General features: G+C 36.5%; 1 protein-coding gene across 10 annotated transcripts in view; it reads right to left on the bottom strand.

Annotated features, from left to right (window-relative positions):
- RALGPS2 (Ral GEF with PH domain and SH3 binding motif 2) overlaps positions 1–15,098 on the bottom strand; it is a 152,272-nt gene that overhangs the window by 61,873 nt on the left and 75,301 nt on the right. For all 10 annotated transcript variants that reach the window (XM_054211237.1, XM_054211245.1, XM_054211238.1 and 7 more), the window contains 3 exons: positions 10,164–10,253; positions 7,116–7,208; positions 3,342–3,468 (listed from right to left, as the gene is read on the bottom strand). In XM_054211237.1, the coding sequence (XP_054067212.1) occupies positions 3,342–3,468; positions 7,116–7,208; positions 10,164–10,253 (310 nt within the window). The remainder of the gene's footprint in view (positions 1–3,341; positions 3,469–7,115; positions 7,209–10,163; positions 10,254–15,098) is intronic.

Below are 15,098 nucleotides of genomic sequence, written 5' to 3'. Positions count from 1 at the left end.
AAGATATGGCTCAATTGTTTCATTGTGTAATCTCAAATTAATCATAACTCTATGGTAAAACTCTCTTTGAGAATGGGTTTTTATTCTAAGGTGAAATATAACATTACATATACAGCTCCCATTTGTTTAGGCTACTTCAGCTGGCCAGGTGATGCAACAGTGATGACAGATCCCACATCATGTAACGAAGAGCTAATGCTGAACACTTTTATTGGTGTTGCATGGCTCTTAGCGCTCACATTTAAATTACTGAGCCCACACTGACGATGTGCTGCTCTCACTTGCATTTCTAGAACTCTACATTCACATACACTTATTGCTGCAAGGAAAGGAAAAATATTTTTTTTTTTTTTTTTTTTTTTTTTTTTTTTTTTTACACACACACACACCCCGCCCAGGTAAATGTGGAAGGACTTCTCCAAATTGTCCACGGTGAGTGAGCTGTGGTAATAAGAAGAAAATCTTTACTTCTGTGGCTCTATTCCCACAGCAAAGATTACACAAAAAAGGCTTTTCAGCTTTATCACACAATGCTAAGATGGTCATGAAAAAACCTCCACCCCCACATTTGATATTTGATCATGTAAGGGTAAAGCTAGTAACCTCTGAGGAGTAAAACATTCATTCATCCTTGAAACTGCAGCTGAAATTCCTTTATATGCTCACCGTCCCTACGACCTTCCAAACAGGGTCCTTCACGACCAGTGCCAGTATTTCTCCGGCAGGGATCTGCAATGGCAAATGTAACTGTGTGGCAGGCTTGATCGTCTGCACGCTTCTAAAGAGCATTTTAGGGGAGCATGGCAACTGCAGGGTCTCCCCACCAACAGTGAAGAAAGCCCTACCTCACCCCTTCTTTTACTGTGAGAGGAAACAGATCTTATGATTAATCCCCTTCCCCGGCACATGCCATGATCACAATTTCAAACTGCAGACTTTCAGGTAGACTTTTCTACCCATTTTAAACCAGGAGCAGCACTACTCCTGCACATGATTTTACACCAGAAGTAACAGCAGAAAAAGAGCCTTTCAGGAGTTATAACCCATAGCCGGTAAGCTTAAAACAGTAAGCAAAACAAGCAACTTAAGTTACTCCTGTTCCATGTGATTCTTACATTTGTAAAAATGCCTTGGGAGGGGAATTTTAGAAATAATACTCCTGCAAATCTGCTCAAGCTTTGCTCAAATGGTAACAATTGGACTCAACAGCCAATCTTCCAGGACAGATCCAGATTTATCACAACTGTAGTTTCAAGGCAATTTTGTTCTTTTTGCCACTTATTTAAAACTTACAAAATTAATTTTACAGGGAGTGCACCAGTGGGCATTTGCTATTCCTTTGGAGAATTAAAAAAGGCTTAAGGACATTCTTCATGTCGTTAGTAAGAATTGGTATCGTATGAAACCAGGTCACAACACATTCTTTAACTACAGCAGGTCACAGCAAAGAGCATTTCTTTCTTTTTAAGTAGAAAAGAAATATACACTTCACTTCAACAAACTATCAAGTTAAGTCCAAAGCTTATTCTAATACAGAAGTTAGACAAAAAGTTGCTATTGTATTGAGGAAAACATTTGTAACTAAGACATTGTTTTCCAACATTTCACTTTTTTTTAAATATACACTTAGTATATGAATATACACATAGTAAGGCAGTATTTTTAAAGTGTCATACAAATACACCACTGCATAAGGATTCCTCTGTACAGCAGTATTAGAAGACCATAATGGCAAGGGTCAGAGCATCATGGGATTTTTAAAAAGAAATCCGGTGGTAGGCTGGCTTGGAACTTCTACGATCAGCAAGAAAATCTAAGCCTGGCTTCATGTTTCAAAAATCATGGCATATAAGTAAAAAGCACCTGGAGAGCTAGAAATTGCATTTCAGAGCCACATATGGTGCATATATACTATATGTGTACACATGATGGGAAAGCTACAAAGTGACATGTTTAATCACATTTACATTACGCTTGTCTGCTTCTTCGCCCTTTTAATTCAGGCCTACTTTTAATAGCTCGTTTGCTGGTAGGTAGGGGAGCATGTGAGAGTATGCCACACCAGGAATTTTCACACCTGCTCTTCAGATAAAAATAGGCTCATGCTGATTCTTCCATTCTAGGCACAAACATCTGAATACTTGAAGACACAGGAAATTAACAGCTGTTAAAATCACATTGAAGCAATGGACATTTCTGGGACAAATGTAATAGGGAAGTAAAAAATGAAGACAGAACAAAGAACTCTATAGGACTACTTGTCATTATAACGATTATTAGCTCTCCACAGCAAAGCATTTTTTTTCTATTTAAACATAAAGCAAGTAAAATTCACCCAATTTCACAAAACTTGAATATATGCATTTTAGAGGCATGATTCTAGATTCTGAAGTGATCACTGATGATATTGCTGTTCATATCAAGAAAGATCATATAAAGACAACTGTCAAGTTATTAATTTTGAAAAAGTTAACAGCCCAGCTGAGTAAAGGAAACATAAAATTTCAGGAACAAAGATATTTCATTTTAATAAGCCCTAGTGACCATAGGAGGACATCTTGACTTTAGGTGTAAGAGCAACTTGTATCAGCAAATATATTGACTATTATTCCCAGAAATGGAAAATCTGGGTAAACATTTCCTTTATTTGCGTGACTACTGACATCTTATGATATCAAAGAAAAGCTACATAAAAAAAGCACACTGAGCACTTTAAACAAACTAAACTGAGACACATTAAGTAATACTAGATTAGCCTGGCACCAAAGCCAATACATATTAAACACATTTGTCTAGTTTTCAGATACACAGGAATATAATTTACTTATAATTATTCCATAAAGCTAAGTCAGTTTTAAGAACCCAGTTTCTCGTGTCACGTTAGTATAAATAAATGCATCAGTATCTCCAGATTTTACCATTCTCCAAACCCTAAGATCTACACTTAATTATCTCAGAGACTGTGATTTATAGCTTCTCATAAATTAAAAGCCATCATTACTGTAACAGTCAAATATTTAGCTCTAAGAGTGCTAGCAGGCATAACAGTTAAAGTATTTCTCCAGGATATCCACACAACATATGGGAAAATAATTTCCCAGAAAACTGAAACTCTGTGTAAAACCTGAAGTGTTTGTGATGTTTAATAGATATTTTATTTCTGAAGCTAGTGATGTTACTTTTTGCCAGTTACAGAGTATCCAGAATCAACTAATGGTTATAGATTCTTTACTGAAGTATTGAAATAGTTTCATAATGCTTAAAAGATGATGTTAATTTGTGTAATCACTGGAGAAGCACGTTTGTCATTAGCGTTTCCCACTAGAAATACTTCAACTTACCTAAATAGGGAATACAAGGAGTCATCTTCAAGCTGCTGATATAATCTCGAAGTCTTTTGTAATTGTCTTCTTTACTCATAACATACTCCAGCTTTTCAAAGGTGGCTTTATCCTTTCGACTCAATAACTAGGAGGAAAACCAAAAAAAGGCAAAACCAGATGAGCTTAAGTTTGATCGTTATGATTTCTCTTTTACCCTTATAATCACAGATTTCCACTCCCACCCCCCAACTGTTGTTACTGGTTTGTTTCTTTAAATACAAGTGCTTCAAAATTACAGCATTTACTCCCCCCCACACCCCCCCCAAAAAAGTCCCTCCCTTGGACAGAATTAATAGCACCTGGGATCTCTTTGTAAGATTGGAAAACTAAGTTATTTTGAAAACATCTAGCTGAACTACTGCTGCAAAGCCACATTAAAGGCTTCATTTCAATTCAAAGCCAGAACTTAAAGAACAGTAAAAGATGTTCCCACTTAACATTTTGTCAGAAGACTCAGTGTTCTAGTTCCAATTACAATTTTTCCCCTATAAGATACTTAGTAGTGCAAAAATTACAAGGGTCAGATTGCTAAATTTTTATGCATATTCCCTTTTCTCTTTCAGTGAAGATAAACCTATGTGAACATGATAGAAGTGTCCCTTCTGTAAAGCTGTAAATTCAGTATTGAAATAGCTGCTCTTTTTACTTACATTTCCTATATCCTAGTCTTCATTTGGATAGCTAACGCATCACCAAACTAAACACTGGCTTTCAGAAGAAAGTCACTTTTTAAAAGTTAACTGCTTCCCAAGACATACTGATCTCTGACATTCCAGCAATTAATTTTCATCTTTAGCTTTGGTTCCAATATTCAGATGAAAAGCATCTATTTCATGTTCATTCAAACTGCAGATATCTGCCAATTCCAGGACAAAGAAACATTAGACAGGCATTACTTCCTTCCAGCCACCAGAAGGTGACAAACATTTTGAAGTTTATCTTCTTAAAGATGGTTCCAGTTTCATCAGCCTAGATTAGCTTGCCTTTAATAATATTCTAAAATATTTTGCCTCCGTTTGGTGTCTGGAAGGCTTTTTATACTTTTGCAGACTGGAAGTTAAGACAAGACTAGCAGGCATAGTAACAGCCTAATGAATTTACTTGAAATTAATTGCGTTTCCCTCAAAACATGCTGATTTGCACTCTCTTCTTCAAGACTGATATATCATTTCAGGCTTTTCAAATAATCTCGAATGAAGTTGGTCCTGTATGACTTTCCTTTGTCTCATCATGTCTCCACTTCCTGCATTCATGTAGAAAAGTACAGAGAAGCTGACAATATTAAGTGTTTCTGTAAGGGCAAGTAAGGACCCAGCTGTTATTTCTTCAGTTTTGGAGCTGCTGATTTTTCTAGATCACTTTTTTCCCCCCTCTGCCTCTTAGGCTCAAAGGATGCAAAGAACAGTAAAGAGATGTATATATGCGGAGACAACAAAAGCTAAGGATGATAGTTTACAGTAGCAGAGAAGGATTCGGAGCCTTCCAGACTGCTCTTTGCTTTCTAATTACAGTGTGCCGCCCCTGAAGACAACCTTTTTGAAATACAAGAAAGGAGAGCTGAGGTGTCAGGGCGCTGGCAGAGTGGGGCAGGATTCACTCACCCAACTTCAGATGTCTAATGAGTATTTGCTTACATTGCCCAAGTCCTAGCTGGTCATCCAGAATTCCTTTACATTAAATGGAGACAAGTAGAGCATTCTACTCTATTCTAAGTAGTTTCTTAAAAAGGTTCATATTTCTTTTAAAGTTTTGAACAAGGCAAATTGCACATCAGAAGCATTTATTATTCTCCAGAGTTCACAGGGTGTGCAAGCAATGGGTGAGAGAAATTTCAGACATATTCAGACATACCGTCAGAAGACATGAATTTCATCTTTTTTTAGGAACATTAGATTACCAAGCAAATATTCAATGGCCCCTTTCAACTCTAGATTCCATCCATATAAGGTGACTTTTTTATTTTAGGGAGTGAATATACTTGTGGCTATTTTCCTGACTTAGTTCATAGCAACCCACAATCAAATAATCTCAGAAATGAAGAAATCCTTCCTTAATGAAGGTTTTGGCAGGTTACTGTTTAACATACTCAAATGACTTGGTGACTCAAATAATGGCTTGGTGGGCCTTTTCACGTGTCTTTTGTTGGTTTTAATACACAGAAAGCCAAAGGCTTAGAATTCCTTTGAGAATTGATAAACTGAACTTCCAAGAAGAAAGACATCTAAATCAGCTTGCAGTGCACACTGCTAGGAGCCATCTGGCAGCGTGAATTTGCAAAGGCTTCTACAAGATGATAGCATAGACTCACTTGGGATTCTATGAGGAATTAAACACCTGCAGAAATGTGTGAGAATTTACCTGGCATTTCAGAGGCTAGAAGAGGGGCAAACTTTAAAAACTGATACATACGCCAACAGCACACAAATAATCTTCATAAGTACAAACCAGGACCTCTGGTTGACCAAGCAGGAAAACAAACTGGGGACTCCCAGTTCTGAATGGCATAATTATGCTAGTAACTAATATGGTTATATTAATATATGGTTATAGTTGACATTTGTTTTGAGTCATGCACAACAAAAAAAAAAGAAAAAAACAATTTGGCATCGCAACTATGTGAAACTGTGGAGGCATCAATTCATTGACACGACAAAACCAGAAAACCTGAATTCTCCTCAAGATCATTTTGAAGTGTTAAATTCCTTAAGATTTCCTTAGAGAGATTTTTGGTATTTTGAAACAATATCTTATCTAATTGTGCATTTGCAAAGTGTCCCCAGAATTCTAGATGAGTACCTTGACAGGAGTGAATTGTATTCAATTTTGGTAACATTTATCAACTGAACAACATTATCATTCAGCTATTAGACACAGAAACACTTTTTGTAACACGCGAGGATGTGTTGACACATCTTCAGTGAGAGCTTTTAGCTCTTTAACAATTTATATGGGTTCCTCGCACAGGAGTATTTCAGTCACCTGATTATTTCTATTGCACTTGAAAGTGTCACAGTTCATCTGTTTATACAGCTGGATAACTACACAACGGATGGCTGAATCAAGCACAGTGTTTTCTTAGCTCCGAGGTATCAATGAGCAAGTCATTCCTAATGTTCTTTTGACCAAGGATACAACTACACAAAAAACAATGTCAATTCCAGTCAAAAAATAAATGTCAAAAAAATGTTTCCAAAGAACACCATTCCTTCACAACTGTACAAAAGCAGACCTACGAATATACTGTGTAATGCAGTTATAACTATGAAAATAATTCTGAAGACTCTGAGGAAAATTGCTAGATTTAGTTATCAGAGAAACTACAAATCTCTTTACAGAAACTGAATCAAGAGTTTCTGGACGTCTGCTCTCCATGGCGCAAAAAAAAAAATTCCAACAGTATAAAGCCCTGAATGATTGAAGTACAACCCCCCTTTGGCATTCATAATTTTCCAGCAACTAAATACAAAGTAGCTCCCAGCCAAATTAGAAGCCTCCGCGTTTAGAAGAATCTGCAGGGAACTAGTTTTCAAAGGAAAATATTTCTATGCCAGAATGGAAAAAAAAAAATTCAACAAGAAACCATAGACTTAAGAGCCACTGGAAGCATTAAATACACAGTACAAGAAGATTAAAAGTATCTGTAATAATTACTGCATCCTTGAAAACAAGCTACAGAATGTTGTAATTTCCTAAGAATAAATTAAACCCCCCGTTCTACTGCTGCTCACTTACCGCCCACGTTTTAGTCAGCCTGAAGATTGGAGCGCTCTGTAGGCCTGACACAACTGCCATAAGAGCATGCAGATTATTCAGCTCATACAGTTTCTGAGGAAAAAAATACATACTATAAACAACATTCCAAGCACTGTCAATAATGAATACAGAATAAATAATCTAAAAATTAAAGAAATCTTGCATGTTCTAGAATGAAGAGTTAGTTACAGTGAACTGCTGTACACCTGATGCCACTTTTATGGCACGTCCTAATTTTCATTACTACATCTATTCATTATTGAATTAGGTTATACTGGCTGTTTCATAGTCCATAGAGAACTCTTAAAAAAAATCTATATAGGCTTATATCTTGGGACATATATCAGAAGTGCCGTAAGTCTTCTGACATTCAAACCCGAAAAATTGCTTTCATAGCATTCAACAGAATTTTAAAACTTCACATGCCAAAAAGGACAACCCAGTTGTGAATGATGTAATCACAGCAGTACTTAATACTGTAAATGCATTTGGCACCGCAGGTTTATGTAGCCACCAAGGCTGCATCAAAGCACCCCAAAAATATTGTTGCAGGATGAAATCAAGCAGGTAAATTTCAAAAACCACATACCTGGAGTACTTCTCTCACTGAAAGACCATTTTGGGGATATGACAACTAAAACTAACTAGTGGAAAGGAACACCGAAATCAAAATTGAACACAGAAAAGATCAGTGGAAAAAAAATTTCTTTAAACCTCTCTACAAAACACTGTGCTTAAGCACATTTTCTTACATATTTCGAATCTCCCTCCTCTCCTTTTTTTTTTTTTTTTTTTTCTTTCCCTCTGTCTCCAAAACCATCAATCTGCCTTGGCCAATTCACTACTGGTACTACCGTAACAAAAGCTTAAAAATGGTCCAGAAGAAAATGCTGTTCCATCAGCTCTTCTGCAATATTGATTATCCCGATAGCTATGAGCACTGAGAGATCTGAACTACATTCAGGGACTTTTGGTGGAGCACACACAAACTGAGGTTTTATGCCTAACAAGAAGACTTTGATAAAGAGAAATGGATACTCAAATCACTGCATTGCAAATCCTGTTTAACCCATTTGGAAGATTCCAGCTAGAAACAATACAATAATATGAGGAACCCTTGCTATTCAAGAAATGGTGAAAGCCTTTTTTCCTCCTTGAAACTCAGGTTACCCAAGTTTTCTTTATTGGGAGACCTTTCATAAGATAACAGGACAAAAAAGCTAGACTAACTTGATTCAGAATAAATGCTGAATATCAGAGGAAGCAATACTGCAAGCATAGTTTTCTGGCTAATTGTTTTGGAGCAGGGCAAATGATTCTCTCTCCACTTAACACACTGGCAGAAAACTTAACAGCCTTTTACAGAATGAAGTCCTCATTGGTATTACTCAAAATGCCACATTTAATGCTTACGGTCAGGTCATCCTAGTAGCAATTTCAGTCTGGGTGCCCAGAATGCTATGATTCCAATATCTACTGATGAACAAGAGTCTGTCTGCCTCTACTGAAGAAGTGTTTCCCAACCCTAATCCTCTTTTGGGAGGATTCTTTAGTAACCATGTGTAAAGGGCAATCAATATTTTGGGGGGTGGACATTTGTCATATACCATAGTCCTGCTGTTCTTCCAAATAGTACTGCTGGTGTTTGTCCCTCCGCTTACGCTATAACCCTTCTCCCCCCTGTCCCCGAAGGTAATGAAGTTCACTACACCAAAGGACAGTGTAGCTGATTAAAAATGAAAAAAGGACTTCCGTAGCTGCTGCCAGGATTGAAATAGAAGTCTTATAACCAATTGGGATAGTCTGGGAACTTCAGGGGAATGCAACAATAAATCCAATTAGTTGATGCATAAAGCAACATAGTATGAGATACCATTAAAGAACTGCTAGCTATACAATTGATAGATAGTTGACAGCACAAAGAATTCACTGTAGAGTAGATTTACAGCTTCCCTGAAGAAAAGTTAATTAGTGTGACCTCTGGAACCAAGCTGCTTTGGTAATAGCTTTGGTGTAAATATAAAATCCTTCAAATGGCACTAACTGCAGTAACTTCATGGCTATATGCAAGCAAAGCCAAGATAATAGATACAGTAATGAAATGAAAAGATATAAAAACTGATATATAGTTTCTTGGGTTTTGTAACTGTGATTTTTACAACTGATAGGTAAGTAAAGTTCAACTAATTGCTAGTCAAATCCCATAGAAGTAAAATATTACTACTTTAAAAAAATGTGCATACCAAGACAAAGAATGCATTTGCAAAATGAATACCAAGGTAATTCACAAAAATTTTTACATCTTTTTTTTTGCAGGTCACCTGAGGTGGTCACAGAAGTTAGCTGTCCTAACAGGCAGCCACAATCTGACAGCAAAAATGTGAAACACACCCCTCTCTTCAGACTACAATGAAGAAGTTTCATTCTGTTTGAAGGGCCAGGACTCCAGTTCATCTATATGTAAGTCAAGATTTGCTGACCCTTTTCTTATGAATGTCAGTCCTAAAGGTTTTCAGGAAGATATCACAGGATGAGAGCTCTAAAATGTTTTCCGAGTCCAGGTATATTTTTGTAACAATATTAGGTTGATATTATTCATGCCACAACCGAAACAAGAGATAACAGATCCTTTCCTTCCAATATTAAAAACAAACTACTCCTGTTCCCACCGATGCTGTTTGAACTGATTCTACGCACAGCATTTTGGTTTTTAGAAAACACATCCAGTAAATTATATTATCTGATAAACAATATTTGAAATAAGGCATCTTTGCATTACCTTAGTTAAGCTATTTTATTTTTTTTTTTGTAAACAAAGACTTCCATTTCAGAACTTTGGTCTGTCACTATTTCTGACAACTTTGTTACATGCAGAAGTTAAACAGCTATTCAAGTAAACAAATACAACCACAGCTAAATCAGGTATCAGACAAATATTTACCCATGTGTATTTTTGAACTGACCGACTTAAATTAAGAACTTTCATCACGGTGAATCCCACACACACCCACCAGTCCAAATTCTTACCTTTGCAGTTTTAATATAGTGGCTCAAAACCTCAGCTCTTATTTTTAAGGTTTGTGCATGTAGAATCTCTCTAACAACCCAGAAGCTTACCTAGAAAGAAGAAAATTTGCTTTTTTAAAATATAGAGTTTCAACATTACACTTTTAATATTTTTATTTCAGAAGTAAAACATTAGAAGTCTCACAAGCATTCAACTTCCAGCTATAAAGTTGAATACATACTAGAAGATGCAAATGCTTATACTGTAAAATCCCAACCAATATATCCCAGATACTAACAAAAAACCTTCTTCAAAGCGTTTTGCTCTGTTTTTCTGCTTGTTCTTATCCAAGATGCCTTCTACCATTACATGGTCAAGCAGTTGCTTAAATCAAATTAGTGAATCTAACATATTTAGAATTGAATCTTTTATCTTTCATAACTGGTAGCCAAGCACTCGCTGTTTTGTTGGAAAATGCATGTTATGGTGCCTGCTTTTCTCAGTAAGTGTGTGGGCGGCTAGAACCTGTCTTTGTAAAATCTGTCACATCAGTGAGTTGCGTACAAAGACATTGGGATCTGCTTTTCTAGTGAGCAAAACCATTCTGCTGCCAGTACATCTCAAAAAAAACACTCAGCAGCAGCAGTTATGTACAGTCTATGCAGACTGACTTGTTTTCAGGCTAAGTTTGAAGATGAGATCTCACAGACACAAAGCAAATGACAACACTCTCAAACTTCAAACGATATTCTCCCAAGCAAATAAGATAATGTAGAAATTGTTAAGAGTCTACAAAATGAAGGAATACAAAAACTAAAATTGAGTTATAGCCTTTGATTTTGCTTTTCCACAGCTTCAAAGCTGCACTAGCCAACTCTCCAGTGAGCTGAACAGCTTCAACAGTTCACTGACATTTCCAAATTCCCAACACCTCTGAATAAAAATAATCAGACCAACATCACCAGAACAAAATTGGAACATAAGGTAGGAAGCCTTTGCTATAACCTAGAGTTTATAGTTTGTACTCTTATTGCTGGCTATGCCAATTACCTGCTAATACACAGCACGCTACCATACTCAGCTGTTAAGTTTTATAGGACTAATTTCACTGTCGTATAAAAATCGCTGTTATATTCAGTATGCTTTAATTTTTAAGTGATGGTAAACTACCTCTTGCAAACTAACATTGCATATATATTCACCTTCCTGCCCAAGTTTTCAATTAAAAAATGAAATATTCTGTTTATCCAGTTTCACGTTGTACAGTATGACAGCTCTTTATGCAGAATAGCAGGGGAAGAGCCTCACCTCCAAAATTATTACGTTTTCAGTGAAGTTACAATGATCTGATGAGAACTGGGATGTCAAAACACAACAGTTCTTTGGAACTGGAAAGTGGAAGAATTACAAAAAAAAAACCACCAAAAAACCCACAAACATCTTGCATAACAACTGCTTTCCCTTGGTCTGTTTGTGTAAGGCTATATTAGCCAGGAAAGAATTAGCCACGGAGCTCAGTTTTCTTTTTCCTTTCTTTTCTTTTTTGTTTTTTAAACAAAGTATCTCCAGACAAACTGTGTTACCCTGACAAATATAAAAAATGATTCTGTGCAAACAGCATTATTATAAAATACATAAGTACTGAATACATAAATACTAAAATTTTTGACAGTACTTCAAAATATTGTCAAAAAAAGTTAAACCTCAGTTTCAACGTTCTGCTGTAGTTACGCAGCTTGAGAAAACCAACTTTTCCCTTGACTGACGAATGAGTTTCTAAGGAGATTCTTTCCCTTTCAAGATCAAGGGAATTTAAACTTTTAACATAGGTTTTCATATCATAAAGAATCAGGTAGAGACAAGACCATATTGCTATGCCTTAAAATCCCATATCTCATCAGTCTCAAGTTAACAGAGGGTTGATGTAATAGGAAACCGCTTGCGGTAGGCCAGACTATGAAACACTTGCTCAAAATCCAGAGCGATGCTCAATCATTTTCATAAGGATGAAAAAACAACCAATTTACTAGGTTGGCCCTGACTTCTATGGAAGCTCATTAGTATCACAGTGACATAAGCACTGTGCCGCACAAGCGCTCCTGTTTACTCAAGGAAGCCTGGTTTCCATCCCAGTCCCAGCCAGCCCAGTCTCAACACTTCCAAGCTCTTGCAGGAAAAAGAAACCAGAACAAAATGCAAAAGCTTCTTCGAAGCTTAGAGCCATCCAGTCCCTTCAGTGACAGAGTAAGCAGGAGATAAAGAATTAAATACACTTAACCTTTCTTTTCCACTCCAACCACCTCCACTCCTTTTTGATGTGTTTTTACTGGCATTGGTATTGGGTTTCGGCTGGTCTTGTCTACTCACTGGTATCTTTAGACAGCACCATAATCTAACATATTCCAAATACTGAACAATAAACAATTTAAATAAACCTTTTTGTTTCAATAGGCCACTTTATTTTATCCAGGTTTGTTCTTCACGTAGATCATATATATTTGTTCCATACATATTTTGTGGTTCTTTTGCTTCAAGTCCTCTCTCACTGTGTTTAAATGCTATTATTTCTCACACTGTCCCACCAATACCAACCAGTTAGATGAATCATAGCCTTTGGGCATCAATGCCTTTGACACCAGTTCAAGACACCATTTAACCCTTGACATATATTTGCGTATTTATATTCTTCCCTATTAAGGTCAACCTAGAAAACCATGCCTAACTTTTGAACATATCTTTTCTTAAATCACAGCTTAATTTCTTAATCTGAAATAGTAATTTTGTTATATTGGTGCTTTTAAGTCCATAGTTGTTGGTTACAAAATTAATTGTGCTTTCTGTGCTAATTATTAGATAGGTAAATTTGAAGCTCTCTCTTTAATAAGAGTTTCTGGATCATTCTTCCAAATATCTGTTAAAAACATTCTGATATGCTACATAAAAAGCATGTAATGTTAAAGAGACAGTACTGACCTGGCATCATTGCAGTGAAAGCAGAACCCCTTCTTTTTTGTTTTGTTTCCAAAGGAAGCACAATAACCTCTTCCCCATCCCATTTTTCAGTTTCTGACAACCCTAGCAAAATTTCACTATCACACTTCACTGCAACTCAGCAACACTACAATATTCAAGACAAACTCCTTCTCCTACATAACGTTTGCATTTGGTTAAAAAACAACACACACATAACACCAGTTTCACAGAGGTAGTAAAACAAAACTTGCCTTTTTCAAGTGGGATCTTTTGCTTTCAAATTGTTCCAATGTATTCAATCAAGTTGACAAGTTTCTCTAATACTTTAAGCTCTGTGGCAGAACAGTTCCACTCCCATTTAAATAAAAACCTCAAGAAAGAGGTTTTTAATAATGATAATCTAGTAACCAGCAGAGCAAGTTACCTTTACTTGAACTAAGAAATGTTTTCATGTGAATTCCTAACAACCATCTTAAAAAAAAATACAATCCTCTTGTCTGTTTGAAATTTATGATAGACACTTATTTTCAAAAGGTAGAGAACAACGGTTTAATAAGGAAGCAAAATTGACAGTTTTGCACTCTGACAGATTTACCAGTTACAACAGTAGTATGCAAGTATACAACTAAATTTCAGAAGAAAGCTGAAAAAGGCAGAGATCAGAGTTTTAAAAACGTAAAGAAATTACATACTTAAAAACAATACTTAATAGCAGATGTGTAGATCTATAGAGTACCCTGTAGCAATGTATTCTTCAAGAATAAACAAACCCTGGCATGGAATGATTCAATTGATTTCTCTTCCCTGAACTCGATCTGTTTTTACAGGCATCACATATAATTATCACATAACTAATGCTGGAAATACACTACTTTGTTCTCAGTGGACTGCAATCAACTGCACATAATCATTGCTGTTTCCAAAATGCTATCAGCAGATCAATTTGCTGTGAAGCAGCTGTTAGTGATTTAATATTCTCTTTACTTACAAAGTGAGAGCTGGTCATGGTTTTCTTTTGGCAAGTTGGCGGAAAAAGGAAAGACAGACGTGTAATGCATAATTTAAACCCAGTGAAATTTCAAAGATTAACAAAAATTTGATGAAATGTATTCATGCCCGTTAAAGCCAAAAGTCGCAATGATTTTCCTGATTACTTATTTTAGGTCTAAGCATTAGAAACCCCCAGGTAAGTGGGGCAGGTGCCCAACAGGAACCCTCTGCTGAGCACCTGGGGTAGAACTGAGCACAAAGGCAAATTAGAAAAGGAAGATGAAAATTGCTTACTCCACCATGCCTTCTTAGTCCTAGCTGCCACTGCCTATCCCATAGGAATTCTTGGGTTTCACTGGTCCTGAAAGGATGGTGAATCTAAATATGCCATTACTATTGGAATTAAAGAGTCCTCCACAATGACGCATTTGGAGCTGTGGGCCCACACCACATCAGAAATAACCCGCAGTACTGTCTCAGTAAGTCAAAAGTTGAGGAACCTGCAACTGAAACAACACTTGCCCCGTTTCCCTCCCCTCTCCAGTCCCTCTATACTTCGAAGGTAAGACTGATGACTTTCCTTTTTGCCAGAATAAAGGCTGATGCAAACTTCTTAGAAGAGTTTCTTACAAATGGTATGTCCCTCAGCCACATGCAGCAGTTTTCCAGCATCTGAGCAGTCGTTAAATAGCTGGACTTGTTTCCTCTTTATTACCTATTATTTGACTCTTCAAGGCAGAGTTTCTTCTACAGGCTATTACAACTCCTGTATCAATGTTTTTCAAATGACATCTTAGAGAGCAGAAACAAATGAGGAAAAAGAAAAAAAGAAACAGGAAAGAAGACCTTGAAACACCTTCAAGTCTTTTGGTTTTAAATACAGTCCAAGAGACAGCCTAAGATTTAATGGTGAATTGCAATGGCTCCAAGTACTTGCTGCCTGCCTGTTAAAAAAAGAGCTTTTTTCATTTCTTCAGAGATAATTGGTGGAA

Source organism: Rissa tridactyla, chromosome 8 (genome assembly GCF_028500815.1).
Source record: "Rissa tridactyla isolate bRisTri1 chromosome 8, bRisTri1.patW.cur.20221130, whole genome shotgun sequence".
Taxonomy (NCBI): Eukaryota; Metazoa; Chordata; class Aves; order Charadriiformes; family Laridae; genus Rissa; species Rissa tridactyla.
This window is presented reverse-complemented; position numbering and strand designations above follow the sequence as displayed.